The sequence below is a fragment of the Aquila chrysaetos genome, chromosome 11, assembly GCF_900496995.4.
Source record: "Aquila chrysaetos chrysaetos chromosome 11, bAquChr1.4, whole genome shotgun sequence".
In the NCBI taxonomy this organism is placed as follows: domain Eukaryota; kingdom Metazoa; phylum Chordata; class Aves; order Accipitriformes; family Accipitridae; genus Aquila; species Aquila chrysaetos.
Genome location: NC_044014.1, coordinates 14,765,831 through 14,783,211, shown reverse-complemented (window position 1 = coordinate 14,783,211; position 17,381 = coordinate 14,765,831). Strand labels below are relative to the sequence as shown.

General features: G+C 41.8%; 2 protein-coding genes across 3 annotated transcripts; one reads left to right on the top strand and one right to left on the bottom strand.

The window, feature by feature from the left end:
- The first annotated feature begins 64 nt into the window (after positions 1–64).
- On the top strand, positions 65–12,780 carry TAF5 (TATA-box binding protein associated factor 5). Of its 2 annotated transcripts, XM_041127115.1 has the most exons (12): positions 65–602; positions 1,888–2,128; positions 3,306–3,621; positions 4,308–4,471; positions 4,930–5,065; positions 5,583–5,703; positions 6,692–6,821; positions 7,893–8,057; positions 8,978–9,155; positions 9,303–9,480; positions 10,798–10,923; positions 11,191–12,780. In XM_041127115.1, the coding sequence occupies exons 1-12, from the start codon at positions 83–85 to the stop codon at positions 11,193–11,195; spliced, it is 2,280 nt and encodes a 759-aa protein (XP_040983049.1). In that variant the 5' UTR covers positions 65–82; the 3' UTR covers positions 11,196–12,780. The 2 variants fall into 2 exon arrangements, with proteins under 2 accessions (XP_040983049.1, XP_029885550.1); XM_030029690.1 differs by having other exon boundaries at positions 10,798–12,780.
- A 267-nt stretch (positions 12,781–13,047) lies between these two features.
- ATP5MK (ATP synthase membrane subunit k) lies at positions 13,048–17,364 on the bottom strand. Its single transcript, XM_030029693.2, has 4 exons — positions 17,228–17,364; positions 15,223–15,320; positions 15,035–15,130; positions 13,048–14,160 (listed from the first exon to the last, which is right to left on the bottom strand). The coding sequence occupies exons 2-3, from the start codon at positions 15,307–15,309 to the stop codon at positions 15,038–15,040; spliced, it is 180 nt and encodes a 59-aa protein (XP_029885553.1). The 5' UTR covers positions 15,310–15,320; positions 17,228–17,364; the 3' UTR covers positions 13,048–14,160; positions 15,035–15,037.
- Between the last annotated feature and the right edge of the window lie 17 nt (positions 17,365–17,381).

Genomic DNA, 17,381 nt, shown 5'->3' with positions numbered 1-17,381 from the left:
CTCGTCCTTTGCCCTGACTGTCGCAAGAGCGTCCGCGCCTGGCGGCGGCCGCCCGCTGCCGGTGAATGGAGGGCGATGCAAGATGGCGGCGCTACCTGAGGAGCCGGCGGAGGTGGTGGCGGTAAAGCCGGACCCCGAGGCGGGGACGCCGCCGCAGCCCCCCGCTGCTCCTCCAGCCGCCGCCGCCGCCGCTCCCGCCGCTCCTCCGGCCGCGGCGGTGGAGGTGGAGGCGGCGGGGAACGGTGGGGAGGCGGCACCCCCTAAGCAGGCGGCACCGGGCCCGGCCGCTTCCCCGGCGGCGCTGGACCGGCAGACGCTCGTGGCCGTGCTGCAGTTTCTGCGGCGCAGCAACCTCCGCGAGTCCGAGGAGATCCTGCGCCGCGAAGCCCGCCTTCTCGGCGACGACCTCGGTGCCGCTGCCCTCAGCCCCGCCGGCGCCGGGCTTCTGGGAGCCCCGGGCGGCGATGCGGACTCCGCCGGCGGCGAGGCGCTGCTCAGCCGGGTCACCGCCGCTGCCACCATCGCGATAGGAGGCAGCGTCGCCACTGTCGCGTCTTCCAGCCCCGGGGTGGCGGCGGTCGCCGCCGTGCCGCCGGGGAAAGGTGGGGCCCGCGCGGGGACTGCGGGGTCGCTGCCCGGGGCGGGAGGCAGCCCCCTCCAGGCGGGACCCGTGGGTGCTGGGGGGCCCTTGTGCCTCTCGCAGGCGTGGGGCCTCTCCGTGATGCTGGGGCACAAGGGAGGGTATCGGGTCGTGCCTCCCTTGGGGTGGCCCTCCCTGGGGCGGGAGGTGAGAGTGTACCCTGCGCTTTTGGGGGGAGCGATGGGTGTGTCATTCCCCCGTACAACTTGAGAAGAGATCGGCATCTCCTGGGGGTGCTCCTCCCCAGAGCAAGGGAACAAAGGTAGGGTTTCTGTCACGCTTGCAGGGAGCACTGTCAAAGTGAGAGGTGCTTCCCCTTGTCTTTGTGTTCCATCTTGACCAACATTGTAACAGGAGGCTAAAGGTTTTCTCTGTAGTTAGACGTGATGGTCCGAGATGTGGCTGCAGGGATGAGAATGGAGGCCTGATGTACAGGGTGCATTTTGAGGAAAGAGCCATAGGATACTTGTAGAGGAGGCTTTATACATTTCTCGATCAAGTTGCTGGATACTTAAGATGTCCTTTGGATAATTCAAGTCTTAAGTATTTTTAATCAAGGTGTTCTGTGGGGCAGCTTTACAGAATAGTGTCGTGGAATTTCAGGAATGTCTTGAGTTCCGCTGAATGTATAGTATAAAGTCAGCTTGTTCGTGTTATCACCTGATAGAATTGTTTTTATATAGAAGACAAAGCAATGAAAATGTTTAATGACTGCTACGTAGAACAGAGCTCTCGGAGCATTAGCAGGTGACAAAAAGTCACTGCCCTATAATGGTTGTGTAGTGGTCTTGGTGAATTGTTCACTTGATAAACTTAATTTGCTTGTTTACTGGAAGCAAAATAATTATAGTCAGTATATCTTACAGGCTTGGAAAGATTCTGCTCCTCATTTGAGAGTTTCTAGCCTTAGCAGTAAAGATAACTTATTTTGGTGATGTTAGTGGCTTCTTCCTTTACACTTATAATCCTAGCTGAATTAGGCACTATGTTGAATACCTTATAGGCAACTGTTGGCTGGGAAGGCACAAAAAATGGCTGAAGGTGCTAGGAGAATTGACTGCTGGACTATAATGTGCTACCATCCTCTCACTTGTATTGCTTAGACTTAGTGCTGAAAAAGCACAAGACTTGGTATCATGTTTTGCTCAGAGTGCCTCACTTTACCAGTGGAGTTGTTAGCGACTGTATATTTGCTAGCTCTTTCAGGCTGTCTTACAAGCTCTTGTTACATGGTAATGCTTTTGCAGTTGGAGGAGGCATTGTTGTGGAAGATCAGCCAGATGTGAGTGCAGTATTGTCTGCCTACAATCAACAGGGGGACCCGACGCTGTATGAGGAATACTACAGTGGATTAAAACACTTCATTGAGTGTTCCCTGGACTGTCATCGAGCAGAATTGTCTCAGCTGTTTTATCCTCTCTTTGTGCACATGTACTTGGAATTGGTCTACAATCAACATGAGAGTGAAGCAAAGTCTTTTTTTGAAAGGTAATTTATTTTCATTTTTGCATTTACATTGTTTTGTGTCTGCTACTTTCATTAAATCTGTAAGCTATAGTAGCATAGGTTTATATGTATATAGAGGTATGTATTATTTTTCTTTGATGTTGAAGAGATTTGGAATCTGAAGTAATGGTGCCATGGATTACAGTAACTGTTCTTGAATCCTTTTCCAAACTCCTATATTAGAAGGATGTTCAAACTACATGCTTTTGAACTGTCCATGGGCAGGTTTTGACCCATCTTTTTGGTAAGCTGATGGTCTCTTTGCTGCAAAAGTATCAATGAAGAGATTATGCTTCTTTAGGGAAGGATAATGGGGTCATTTTTTAGCACTGGAAAATTGCACTGAGATGCCAGAGTAATGTATGCTATAAGTATTTGCTAATGTCATAGAATGTATACTGAAATTCAGATGAGATTAGAGGAATTAATTTATGGCTAATCCATAATTTTCTGTGCTCTTACTATGTTTCACTTCCTTATCACTTGAGAAGAAAATTAAATTTAATTTGTTTTCTGGATTCAGCCCAATTATGAAATATTTCAATCCAAAGGATAACTTTGTCTCTCTCCAATATGGTTAGCAAAAATGGTCCTGTAAATAGTTAAAATGTTGCTGTAAATAGTTAAAACGTTCCCTGCCGCAACTATTTTATAACATGGTTTGAGTAAAAATGGAAAACTCTAGACATATGTTAGCTATTAGATAATGCAAGTGGAGAGTGAGAAACATAGACACTGTGAAATGTGCCTATTCATATAATGAATCAGATATAAATATATCCAAGTAGTCTTGTGTAATAAAAAATGCCCTGTATTTTATGATACCACAAATTAGGGTTTCATTTCTGTAAATAAACATGTTAGTGTAACTATTTACTTCAGGCAAGAACCCTTTATGTGTATGAAATTCTGTGAGGTTCCATTGTGTGTTCGTTCCATCTTGTTTTTTAACTGTTGAATGCTCTTACTGTAAACAGCAAGTCACTGGCGTATCTTCCCCAGGGTATTTTTCAGCAGAAAAATAATCCCGTATGTAGTCAGTAGCTTCCAAAAGGTCTTTACATAGATGCTTCATGTTAAAGTAATGTAAATAGGTGTGCACTTATGAGATAATGTTTTTGCAATAAGTCTTTTATGGTATCTTAAATTGTTTCAATAGATTTCATGGGGATCAGGAGTGCTATTACCAGGATGACCTGCGTGTATTATCTAGCTTAACCAAAAAAGAACATATGAAAGGTAATGAGACCATGCTGGATTTCCGAACAAGCAAGTTTGTGCTGCGTATTTCCCGTGACTCTTACCAACTCTTGAAGAGGCATCTTCAGGAAAAGCAGAACAACCAGATCTGGAACATTGTTCAGGAACATCTTTACATTGATATCTTTGATGGAATGCCTCGCAGTAAACAACAGATAGATGCTATGGTTGGAAGCTTGGCTGGGGAGGCAAAACGAGAAGCTAATAAAGCAAAGGTAGGAGGCAAAGATTGTTGCACTTTTGTAATTGAACAATTCTTCCTAGTTTTTCAGGGAGATACCTTAGTATAGACTGACAGTTGTCACTTGAGATCTTAAAGGACAGCATGAACAGAGCAAAGCAAGAGAACTGTACAAATAGTTGTTGGCAGGAGTAGAGAGATCAAGGTGTGTCACTGTCTGGTAGAAGAAACTGTTGAACCCCCTTGAGAGACAGCCTTGTATTCAGCCCACTGAACTAAATTTAAACTAACTCCTGAATTACTCTGTTGTTTTAGAACGGACACCTGACTGTTTGGCTTCCTCTTTTGTACAACAGATGGAATTCTTTCTTACTGCCAGTTGTTACTGCAAGGGCTGTTTGTGTAGATCCTGACACTGTAGTACCACAGTACTATACAGATAAATTATGTAAGCTGTAGGGATTCTGCTTTAAGGAAGTGCTAAGAGATGGTGGGAGAACTTACAGTTGTCCAGGTCAGTTGCTGGGCAAAACAGCAGCATATGTACTACCTTTGTTATGGACTAACCAGTAATGTATGCAGTAATATTAAACATGGCAGTTTTAAAGGGGCAGCTGTATTGCTTGGCCTATTATGTTGAAAAGTTTCCATTAAAAAAATTAGTTTTCAGTAAGAACAGCAATTACTGTTTTGTCTCGTGTGTGTTTTATTGACTTGCAGGTTTTCTTTGGCTTATTGAAAGAACCAGAGTTTGATGTGCCTTTGGATGATGAAGATGAAGAAGGGGAAAATGAGGAAGGAAAGCCAAAGAAGAAAAAACCTAAAAAAGATAGTGTAGGGTCAAAAAGTAAAAAACAAGACCCTAATGCTCCTCCCCAAAACAGGTACCAAGGGAAAAATGTGTAGAGAAGTCTTGTTAAATCCAGTCTTGTCATGCCAAATCTGCATCGCTGTTCACGTGACATTTTTAGCATTTTGGCCATTTCAGCTGTACACAGCTTTAGCCGTAAGACTTCTAAGGGAGGTGATGGAAAGCTTAGCATATAACCCTCTGTCTTTGCCTTTCAAGTCAATCTAGATTTCCCTTGATAAAATTTTACTCAGTTACCCACTAATCTTTTCAGGTCATACTCAGTTATTTTTCTTGTTCCACTGCCTGTCTGAAATTCTTAAAGCTGGCTTTTTTTTTTCTCATCAGTTAATCCACATAGTCTTTCATTTTTTTTTCTAATTCTTGTTTTGTATTTGAAGTGTAGGGTTGTATGCAAAGGTTTCACTTTCTTTGTCTAGATTAACGACATGGAAAGTGCTTTTAGATTGTAAAAATCTGTGCTTCTTGTAGAATTCCTCTGCCTGAACTGAAAGACTCTGACAAGCTGGATAAAGTAATGAATATGAAGGAAGCTGCAAGGCGTGTGCGTCTTGGCCCAGAGTGCCTGCCCTCCATCTGTTTCTACACGTTCCTTAATGCTTACCAGGTTGGTAAAAGAAGAGTTTGGGTAATATGGAAAAGGGAATCAAAATTATAAACATCACTCTTAATAAGGAAAGAAGGCTTAACAGCATTGGCAAGGGTTATTGGAGTATTTTGAATAAGTGTTGCAACGTTTATGTTAAAAAATGTTCAAAAGTCTCTTTAAAGACTCCTTAAACTGTATAATTTCCATGTTCCTTGGTTTTGCTCTGATTTTGCCATAATTTCTTCTTTTGTTTTTCCTCTGGGGCCCTAAGTGTATTCTACAGAATGCAGTAGATTTTTTTTGCACCAAAATACTGGAAAACAGTACTGTTCTGTCACTATTGACTGCGCTTCATTCATATAGCTTTATTTTTAATGGAGCAAGAATTGATGTGTGTTTATGTCTATCCTAGAATAATTCCCTTTTATTTTTCTAAGTCAGTCAAATTAATTTGCTTACTAGTACTTAGGATTTTGTAATATTTGAAATGCATCATGAAAGATACAAACAATATAAATGGATATTTTGTGTCTAGGGTCTGACTGCAGTGGATATTACAGATGACTCTAGTATGATTGTAGGAGGCTTTGCTGACTCTACTGTCAGAGTGTGGTCCGTGACTCCAAAAAAGCTACGTAGTGTGAAAACAGCAGCAGGTAATTAAGACAATAACACTTAATATGAGCATGTTACTTGTCAGCTGTGTTTTGCATGAACAGAGAAAGATGTCTGTGGCAGGAGAGGTGTCTTCAGCAGTTAGATGCTTTCACTTTGAAGAAACAATACATGCACAGATGTATGATTGCATCTTATATACTACCATTAGAAACATTTTTAAAGGAATGAGAAATATGTTTGTGTACATCTGCTGTGAGGTGGTCAGTGCACGGAACTTGGAACTAGCCATAACTTGCGTGGAACTAGCCATCTTGCTTCTTAACTGGATGGTAACTACAGGGTGTAGTAGACAGTTGGGTTTAGGTGATCTGGGGGAGAGACTAGAGGTACCCTGGGGGAAATTATAGGATTGAACTCTAGAAGGATGGAGGAGAATGTCCTGTGGCTCAACACTCATGCAAATTCATGGAAACCAGGCTTCTTTAATTCTGCTGTTTATGTAACAATGTGTTGTGGTTGAAGCTAGATACCATGCAAACATTTCTTAGTCTTGATATTTAACTGAGACGTCATGATGTTCAGCAAACAGTAGCCTACAGACTAAAAGTTATTTTAAGTTGTGTGTAGTGTGCAGCCATCAAAATATGTGTGTAAAATGTGTTTGTGGCATATTAACTTCCTGGGAAAAGGCATGAAAATTTGGCATCTCTATCAAGGAGATGTTATTGTGTTTGGAGGCTGAACAATATATATATGAAAAATAACACACATCAGGATTAATTTATCTTAGCTCAGTGAAGACTTAAAGAGTGACTCTTTATGTAAAGCACTATTTTCACCTTTTACAATGGTAAAAAATATTTTAAATAGCATTGTATATTTCAAACTTATCAATTCCTAGGTACTTTGTCATGTTCACATCATACTTGCCTCTTTTAGAGAGAATATTATTGGTTTTCCTGTTCGTGCCATTTATCTTCGAACTTCTAACAGTTATTATGATACATGAACTTTGAAATATTGCAGACCTCAGTCTCATCGACAAAGAATCAGATGATGTATTGGAGAGGATCATGGATGAGAAAACAGCAAGTGAGTTGAAGATTTTATATGGTCACAGTGGACCTGTCTATGGCACCAGCTTCAGTCCTGATAGGTAAAATAAGTTTACAAGCTAACTAGCTTGCTTGTCTTGAGTTCTAATTGCATGCTACTGAATGCAAACGTGTTCTTAATGCAGCTTTTTCCAGAAGGTTAAAGCAATTGTTTATGCAGCTTATAAGAAACTGTGTGCGAGCATAAATGCTCCTTATGCTCAGGTTGTTGGGCACTGTCAGCTATTACTGAAATCAACTGGAGCTGAGGATGCCAGCGGCTTTTTTGAGGTTCAGGACTTAGGTAGCAAAATAGGCCATTTTTTTTTTTTTTGCAAACTGTAGTTTAAACTGGGTTTTAACTGAATTGTAGAGAGGAAACTACTGCAGCATTGATTTCACTGATAGTACTGCAAAACATAAAACCAGACTGAGTAGCATATCATTGCACTCCTTCAAGTTTCTCATATTCTACTGAGACTTTATTTTGAAAATGTGTGGAATAGTCTCTTTAAAATAAGAGATTTAAAACCATTATGTAATTATGAGAGTCTGGACAGTAGAAAGGAGGTTTAAATGACTAATGTTTTGCTTTTGTATGTGTCTAGTTAGGAAACAACCATCACAGAAACACAGCTGAGAAGTAAACTTTGTGTGGAACGTGAATATAGATTATGGATTGAGAATGTGAACATGATATGAATTCTCTTTCAGGGAATCCTGACATTTCGTTTAGACATATTAAAAGATTTTTTTTTTTTTTTGAAGTAACATAGCATAGCAATTTATTAGTAATTTTTTCCTGTAACTGGAATTCCTGAGTAAAGACCAGCTCTGTGGGATTTTTTTGTGTGTTGCGGTTTTTTTCCCCTTGGTATTGCTGTAGGTATCATCAGAATTAGTCATCAACATGCAATTGTCTCCCTTTTCCATAAGGGCCTGGGACTGGATTCTGCTTGAATTGGTTATTCTTGCTTACCCCACCAAAATGCTGATTTATATGTGACATGCTAAACAGATGCCGTTCAGTGGACAGTTTTTCTTACCATAGACATCTCACAGTATTTATGCAATGGTTATACAGTCTGTGTGTAAGTTTGATATGTAATATGCTACACTTTCTCCTGTGACAGGAACTATCTGTTGTCCTGTTCTGAGGATGGCACTGTCAGATTGTGGAGTCTCCAAACATTCACATGTTTGGTGGGATATAAAGGACACAACTATCCAGTATGGGATACACAATTCTCACCTTATGGTTATTACTTCGTGTCAGGGGGACATGACAGAGTGGCTCGGTAAGAAACTGGATGGGTTTTTTACTTGTCTGGGTCAGTTTGTAGTGGATTAACCCTGAAAGTGATTAGCTGATGGACTCTAGCCTACCCTATTACTGGAAATAAATGTTATTTCATGTCAATTAAAATACTGAACAAATGTTTTAATTAGTTTTTTTTTTTCCTTTTCAACACACATCAGATTATCTGACAACTAAAGAGATGGTGTCCTCTTATGTGATTATCTGATTGGCAGTATTCTTTTCCAGTTGTTTCACAACTTGACAGAACAGTCTTTATTTCTTCCTTCTGAAAAATATACTCTTCCAAAACAGATCCTGTTAATTCAATAAACTGGCCAGTAAGAAACCACTGCATAATTACTTCCTTTTATTCCTCATGGTGCAACAGATCATAGAATCACAGAATGGTTTGGGTTGGAAGGGACCTCCAAAGATCATCTAGTCCAACCCCGCTGCAATGAGCAGGGACATCTTCAACTAGATCAGGTTGCTCAGAGCCCCATCCAACCTGACCTTGAATGTTTCCAGGGATGGGGCATCTACCACCTCTCTGGGGAACCTGTTCCAGTGTTTCACCACCCTCATTGTAAAAAAATTTCCTCTCTATATCCAGTCTAAACCTACCCTCTTTTAAAAGTTTAAAACCTTTTCCCCTTGTCCTATCGCAACAGGCCCTGCTAAAAAGTTTGTCACTGTCTTTCTTATAAGCCCCCTTTAAGTACTGAACGGCTGCAGTAAGGACTCCCTAGAGCCTTCTCTTGTCCAGGCTGAACAACACCAACTCTCTCAGCCTTTCTTCATAGGAGGGGTGTTCCATCCCTCAGGTGATTTTTGTGCCCCTCCTCTGGACCTGCTCCAACAGGTACAGATACTGAACTTCATTTGGGTTCTTTTTATTAATAAAGCTTTTCTTTTCAGTCTGTGGGCAACAGATCACTACCAGCCTTTACGGATATTTGCTGGCCATCTTGCTGATGTGACATGTACCCGATTTCATCCAAACTCCAACTATATTGCCACGGGCTCGGCAGACAGGACTATACGGCTCTGGGATGTTTTGAATGGGAATTGTGTAAGAATATTCACTGGACATAAGGTAAAGGCATATCACTCATGGTGTGAAAGTGGTTTTATTTCTGCGATGAGATTCTGAAGAGTAGTGTTCAGAACGAATACGGCTTGACTGATTGCATGCCAGTAGACTTAATTAACTTGTTTGGTCCTCCCCAAATGTCTGTTTTAGGGACCAATTCATTCATTGGCATTTTCTCCTAATGGACGATTCCTGGCTACTGGAGCAACAGATGGAAGAGTTCTACTGTGGGATATTGGACATGGCTTGATGGTTGGAGAATTGAAAGGGCACACTGACACTATCTACGCACTCAGATTCAGTAGAGATGGGGAAATTTTAGCATCAGGTAAAATTCACTGGAAACAGTGAAATTTCTGTTGTGTTCCATAAGTCTGAAGAGGAACGATATAATTGGTTCCTTAAACTGAGGAAGACAAAGTAGAATCACTTGCTTAGCAAAAGCAGCAACTTATAACTGTGAATACTTCACTGTGAGTACTTCACTGGACTGTGAAGTGTGACCCCTCACTCTTCCAGGAACTGAAGGAAAGGTTTTATGCAGTTAGATAATAGCGAAGGCTGGGATCTGTGTTGAATCTGAAGTTAGAAATAACTCTAGGGCAGACAGGAAGTGACTGGACTAGAGAGGTGCAGGATACTGGAATGGGAGTGGGAAATGCAGGAGGACTAAAAAGAAGAGACAGGAAGGGACAGAAAGGAAGATGAGTTATCCACACCCTTACTATTTCTTCATGGTAGATTTTTGATATAGAATAACCATCTGGTCTATGAGCAGCAGAACTTGTGAAGCCTGCTTGTTTTTCCTGCCTGTCCACATGGATTCTCTGGAATACACATGGATACAGCAGAGCTCATTTGCCAGTTTTCCCTTCATGGAGGCACAAAGTTTTGTCTCTCCATGTTTAGTGAACTGTTTTCTTAAAATGTATAGGAATTTAATTAATTTGAAACTTGTTCTGTTCTGTCAAATGGTTGAAATTAGCCAATAAGTTCAAGTTACTGACAGAAGGAACGATGGACACTGTAATTGCATCAGGGTAATTTCCTCATGAAACCTGGCTAGGAATGTTCTAGATTTATTTAGTAGCATGTTCCTAAATGCAGTGCAGTGAGAATCCTCAGTAAACCACTACTGCAGGAGTGAAAGCTAACAGACAGGGTACAGGTTTGATCCATCCTGCTTGGTGGTTACTTCAATTTGTCTACCAATGCTCCAGTGAAAGCACAGGCCACTGGGCCTGCAAAATTCTCCTGTCTTCCCTGTATCAAACAAACTGTTATTATGTGACTTAGAATCATAAACATTTCCTGAAATTGGCATCTAGCCCACAGGATGGTCCTGATTTTTCAGTGCTAGGTGATATAATCCAAACCCAAGTGTTTCAAGAGAGTAGTTCGTTGTGCTTTATGTACAGGGCATTCAGGTTAGGTTACAGGAAAGCTGAAATCCCGCTAACTTTTATGAGTGCATTCAGTATGTTAGAGGCTTGTTGAAGTCAGTTTCCTTGCAGGATGAGGGCATAAGTCTACAGTTACGAGCAAACCTGCTTTTTGAGCTTTAATTTCTGTTAACTTGCTCCCCAATAACTTTTTTATATACCTTTTTTATTAACAAAAGACTTTAAAATGTTGTTCTTTTTAGGTTCAATGGATAACACAGTTCGTCTGTGGGATGCTGTGAAGGCATTTGAAGACTTAGAAACCGATGACTTTACTACAGCCACTGGGCATATAAACTTGCCTGAAAACTCACAGGACTTGTTACTAGGTACATACATGACCAAATCAACCCCGGTTGTACACCTCCATTTTACACGCAGAAACTTGCTGCTGGCTGCAGGAGCCTACAGTTCACAGTAAATCAGGAAGCTGTAAGACTGACTGCGCCAAGTCATTGCAGTAGTGACCTCATATGTGAGATGAGAAGGAGAGTCTTGTACAGGTGGATCCCACTAGTCTGTTGCAGGAAAAATGAAACTATGTAAACTAATGCAAGCAGCGTTTTTCAGTTCTGCTATTTCATGTTTATCCACAGTTTGAAAATGCTGGAGATTGACAAGACATCGTGGCTGTAAAAGAAGGAATTGTTCATGGTGCTTTTGATAAAAATATATATATGTATATGAAAATGGCTGTCTCTTCTCAGAGATGGTATTGAGCTCTGCTGAAACTTGTGGAAAGTTAACAGCCTTGGTATGTGTTCTCAAATGATTTTTTTTTTTAAAGCACTTAATTTATGGTTAGCAAATGTTTAATCAATCTCAAACACAAGCAAAAACTGGTCAGTTTCAGAAAAGAATGTAGTTTAATTCACTATAGCCTGGGCTGGGCAACAGGCATGGTGAGAGTATCACAGCAACAAACAGGGCATTGAAAGAATAGGTCCAACAGGCAGAGGCTTGTGGGGAACTGCCACAAAGTTGTGTGTGGGGGTTTTATGCATCCAAGTACTAAGTCCTGAAAAGATTTCAAACTCCTATGCTCTTCTGAGGTACTGGAAATGCAGATCTTGTTACTCTGTTTTCACAGGTAGCCAATGCTGTAAGTGTGATAAGCAACCAGAAGTGCAATGTGAACTTTATTTACTTTCATACTTTATTGTATGAAGAAAAAAAAAGGGACTGAGGCACAACTGAAATACCTGTTATTAAAAAAGTGGACTTAAAGCCTTTTATGTTGTATTAGATCTAGAAGAACTTTAAAAACCTGCATCCTTTGTGCATAAGGTTTAATGTATCAAAATGTAAAACTAGCCAAGAAATTGAAATACTATTGCAGAGTAAAAGGATTATTCAGTCCTAACTGTATTATCAGTTTGCTTTTGAAAGGCCAGCTTGTCTGCTGAAGTGACAATTTCTACCCATAAAAACATTGTACCCTAGTAAGTCCTCCTGGACAACCAGTAAAGCTCAGTGCTTTATTTCTAATGAAGAGCAAAACACGCAAAACACTGTGAAGTATAACTTCTTTCTGGGTCTTTGAACAGAAAACACCACCACCAAAGGACAGGCCCAGTTCAGTGTGGTTTTGGGTTTGTTTTTGTTTTGTTTTTTTTTTTTTGGGGGGGGGTTGTCTTTTTTTTTTTTTTTTTGGTTGTACGTGGGGTTTTTTTGGTTTGTTTTTGGTTTTTTCCCAAATCTCTTACAAGTTGTATACAGGGAAATCTGTTTTGTGTTCCTCGTTACTTTCCAGTAAGGGCTTGGACACTTGAACAATCTGCTGGCTCTCTAGTGAAAATAAAAACAAGACTTGACATTTCTAAGGTAAAGTAAATAGAGAACTACCTCCCCTCTCATCCCTTCTCTGACTCTAAGTCTTGGAGTAAAGGTATATTACAAGCATTATACATCAAAATAAAGGGTGGAAAAGTCATTAGGAAGCTTACCTGGAAATTTTCTTTAAGAAAAAAGGTTAAAACTACATTATGCATTTTTTTTGTGTAATGGTACCTCAACAAAATTTCCTAGCTCTCAGTGTGACCAGTTGGATTTAAGTACAGTTATGGTGAATCAAACAAGTTACCTAAAACAAAGCATGTACAGCTTAAAGAAAACACTGCCACATTCTGCCTTTGTATTTTGTACAGTTTTATACTTTTGATATTATAATAAATACTAAAACCACACAGCTTGTGTTCCTATGTTACAAGAAGGTATTTTCTTCCCTTGATGGCTGCAATGAAAACAAGACCAGTGCTTGTAGCTGTGACCACTCTGCTAAGAGAAACAAAGTAATTCAGAAATGGTTAAGTTGATGACCAGCCCTTTCATGTAAATGTTGTTCTAACAGTAGGGAATGGGTTCTAGCTAATTAGATCTATTACACTGTTACAACAACCATTATTCATCTGGAAAGTTGTATACAGCAGAGGCCATTTATGCAAACAAACTCATAGGAGAGGAAGACGACTAGGTTTATTCAGAAGGGCCAGCATGTACAAATGGCTTGAAGAATACATAGGCTACAGTAAGAGAGCACAAAGACCCTGTAATTTCTCTCTCCTTTTTTTACAGCAGCCATGCCTACCTCCTGCTGCCCTCTGTTTGGGAAGTATATTTGCATGCATTGGCATCAGAAGTCCCAGGTTCAACCCCTGCTGCTGGCACCCTTCTAAGCAGCACTGTGCCATATAATCACATTCACACATCAGCACTAATGCGATGTTTTTAAGGAGGGTACTGAATTTTAACTGAGATATAGAAAGAGACTGTGAAGGATGTGATAGACAAGTTTTAGCATTGGGCAGGGAGGGAGCTGCATGTATCTAATTGTGGTAGGAACACCTAATTTATTAAGAGGCTATGTCCAGGAAAAATAAGCACTGAACTACTTAAGTCACTGTTTATGAACATGCAGAGTTTTAAGAACTTAACATCAGCAAAGTAAGCCATTTTCTTTCTGGCAGTTACCTCTGCAAGAGAGGCCAGTAACAGAAAGAGCTCAAATACCATAATTTGATCAGTCTATTTTGGGAGGTTTTCCATCAAAACCAAACACGTTCTTTGCAAAATATGGACAACAGAAGCAGAAGTTATAATCTGCATTGTATTAATAATAGTGAAGAAGTCACTGTTTCCATGTAAGTTACTAGCTTGGAATGCAAAAAACAGGAGCAACTGTGTAATTACAAACCATGTAAGCTTACTGTTTCCCACTATGACATGGAAGCGTGGAGATGCTTTGATCAGCTGTAAGCTCTGTGCCAGTATTATTGTCATGCTGCTGCGGACTTTCCTAGGTTACTACCAGGTGCGCAGAACACTTTAGGATGTGTTAGAAGAGAAGAGTTTAGTTAAGATAGTAATGACAGGAATCAGCTACTCCCATCTCCACTACAAATAACTATTTCTGACAGAGAAAAAAAAAGCCAAGTCCAACATTTATGCTGTTTTGCACCATTTCATATTTCCAATAAAACAAGTAATTATTTATATTTTATTAGCCACAACAGGTCATCAGCTTGCATTACACTGACACAGACTGGAGGTTTGGACATGCCAGCAACCTGCCAAGAGAAGAGAGATCAAACATAGCAAGTCTTGCACAGTGGTACTAGTAACTGAGCATCCCCCTTCCCCAAACAGTTTTAGTTATGAGGAGGCACATTTCAGTACACCCAGGAAGAAATGACTGATGTCCCTTTAACACACAACAATGCTCAAGCTTTTTGTTTTCTACCCCTTTTTGCAGACTATGAGGACAGACCATAGTTTTTTTCAAAATGCCACTTCAGTTGAAATTTTGTATTTGAAAGTGACTTGAGAGTTTTGTAACACTTGGTTGTTGCTACACAAGAACAAGTCCAATCACTCCTATATGGACCTTGCATAATCAGGGGTACAATATATACAGTTCCACTGTATGGTGCTCCTTTACTCTGTTCAAAGGAAGGTTTTAACAGACTGCATTGATCTGTGCTTGGAATTCTCCAATACAACTAAGTACTACTTTATTATTTCAATAACCTGCAAAGCAACAGTTATCCCTATTTTACAGCAAAAGGGCAGACCAGAGGCACCTAATAGTTGTAGGCAAAGTTTGATGAACCTAGCTGCAACATCCTTCCACTCCTCCCTCCTTGCTTACTCTTCCTCCCTGCATGCTGTCCCTAGTCCCATTTACCACGTCAGAAGAACAAACAGAATACCAGTATCCCATACATTCTGCAACCTGCTTTAACAACCTACTTCATTCAGAATGCCCCCAAATAAGCTGATGCTATAGTTTAGTTGAGATTTCAAATGATAAATACAAAGTTCACATGCCTGCATTTCTCTCTCTCTAATTACATTGTATTATTAGCCACTTGCCCTTTGTCACTCTTTCTTCCTGGGCTGGCATTGAAGCATTTTGGTCCCAGAAGAACACGAGCCACTTACCATTTACTTATCTGCCACAGCAGGAGTTTTCTTTTTAGGTCTAAGCTTGAAATACAAGATGAGCATTGCAATACTGGTGTATGTTGCTATTACATACTGGAAAACATAAAAGTTAAGTTTAGTTTCAGTCTAAAACCCAGAAAACACCATTATACTAGACTACAAAAGTTAAAATACGTAATACATACATTCCTTCTGCCTGTGATGGTATAGGAATTGAAGTACTTCTGAAATCCAGTGAACTGGTGTTGAGATCCTGAGTCATGGCCAGCCATGGCTGCTTGTCCTAACGAGCAATACAGGACAGTTAACAAATTTAAAGTCAGCTGGACAGGATCAATAGAAAAATCAAACTAATGTCTACACTGAACTTAATTCCATTGTCAGCTATTAAATCTGCTTGCAGCACATTCAACAGACAGTTGGACATTCAACATAAGGAAGGAGCAGACGCATTCAGAGCACTCTATCTTAACGTACAAAACAGGTGACAACAGCAGATAAGCAAATGAGGGGTTCTGAAGGGAAAAACATTTACGATTTTCAAAGTTCATTCAACTCAGTTTAAACACAAAAAAAAAAAAAAAATCAGGATTATGATGATAATAAAAGGGAAAATTCCTCAAAGCACTTAAAAAGAACAGACCTGCCAGTCCTGCCTACACAACCTTTCAACACAGGCAAATTTATACTAATTGTTCAGGAATCTGCAATACCTAATTAAGATAAATCTTCACTAGTTCAGCTAAGAAGCAGCTTCAATTACATACTCAAAAACTTGGTGACAAGATTCAGACTAGACTACTACTCTGTTTTGTGATTCAAAATGCTGCTTTACAACTTTTATACCATATTAGAGTGCAAGTTGTTAACAAGAACTGCCCTGTTCTCAGCTGCACGTTTCTATTGCATCTTACTTGCCCACCCTAGTATTCACAGGTCTAGAAAAAAGATACTTTTCCCCCCCCCCCCACTTATTTTTCAGCTAGATCACCAAGTTACTTGAGCCAGCTACAAAGCCTCAGTGCTTTCACAAGAACAACAAAAACACTAAGTACACGAGGGCACACTTTTGTATTTTGTCTGTGTCTGGACCAAAGTTTCAGATCTACTGTAAGAAGTTCATTAACGCAAAAGCCTGGCATGGCTACAGTAGCATACTTGCAGATTCCCTGAATGGTTCAGTTTGGCACCTCTGGAGATTGCATAGTCCAACCCCAACCTGCTCAAAGCAGGGGCAGCTACAGCAGGTCACTCAGGAACATGTCCAGTCAGCTTTTTAGTATCTTCAGAGAGGGAGACTCCACAACTGCTCTGGGGAGCCTGTTCCAGTATTTGATCACCCTTACAATAAAAAGGGTTTTCTTTTTAACGTTTAGAGATATCTTTTTCTTATGTTTAAGAGGGTTTTATGTTTAGGACAAACATTTGTTGTTTATCTTGTAACTCACCCCAGAAGAGGCACACATGCCATACGGTTACCTACCAAACCAGGCAGATGCTGTAGCCACCAGCACCCCAGAAGAGGAGGGATACAGGAAACTGCTACAGCAGGTGCTATGTTCACTAACACAGCTCTTATACAAACCCAATCCAGTAACGTACCTCTCCAGTGTATAATCAAGTAGGCGTGCCTGTAATGGATTGACTATGCAATAGTTAAAAACCTTAACGAAACAAACCCCCTGAACATCTGCCGTACGCGACTTGGAAAGCCAAGGTCGCCTTTTCTCATGCCTGACCGATGCAAAAGCCTGGAGAAGAGTCACTGCGTCCTTCCGAAGACGGCTCAGAGCCCAGAGACCACAACACAAGTTTTCTTTTTCGGAACAGCCCGGTGCCCTTGCCAGGCGCGGCCCGGCCCGCCGGCTACCCTGACACCAGGCACCGCCGGCTGCCGCGCTCGCCCCAGCCCCGCGCAGAAGCCGGGTCCATCTCGCCGGCGCAGACAGCCGCGACCCCGGCGCTCCCTCGCCTCAGCTTGCGTCGGGCCGGGGGAAGGGACGCGGCGGCGCCTGGTACTCAGAGGGGAGCGACGCCGCGGCTGAAGGTCGCGGGCGCCCCAGGGGACAGACGCGGCTCGGCGCCGCAGAGAGCCGCTCTCCCGCCCGGCGGCGCAGCCCTACACGAGGAGGCACGGGCAAGGGTCCGCGGCCGGGGCAGGCACCCTCCGCCGCGGGCGCCCAGGCTTACCTCAGCCGCTACCGCCGCCGCCGCCCCGCCGTCGCGCTCTGCCCTTCGCCAGCGCCCTCCCACAAAATGGCGGCCGCCGAGCGCCGCGCGCAGCCACCGCGGGCCGCGCGGATTGGCTGCACGCCCCCCAGCGAGCGGGTTCTCTCCGCCCCCG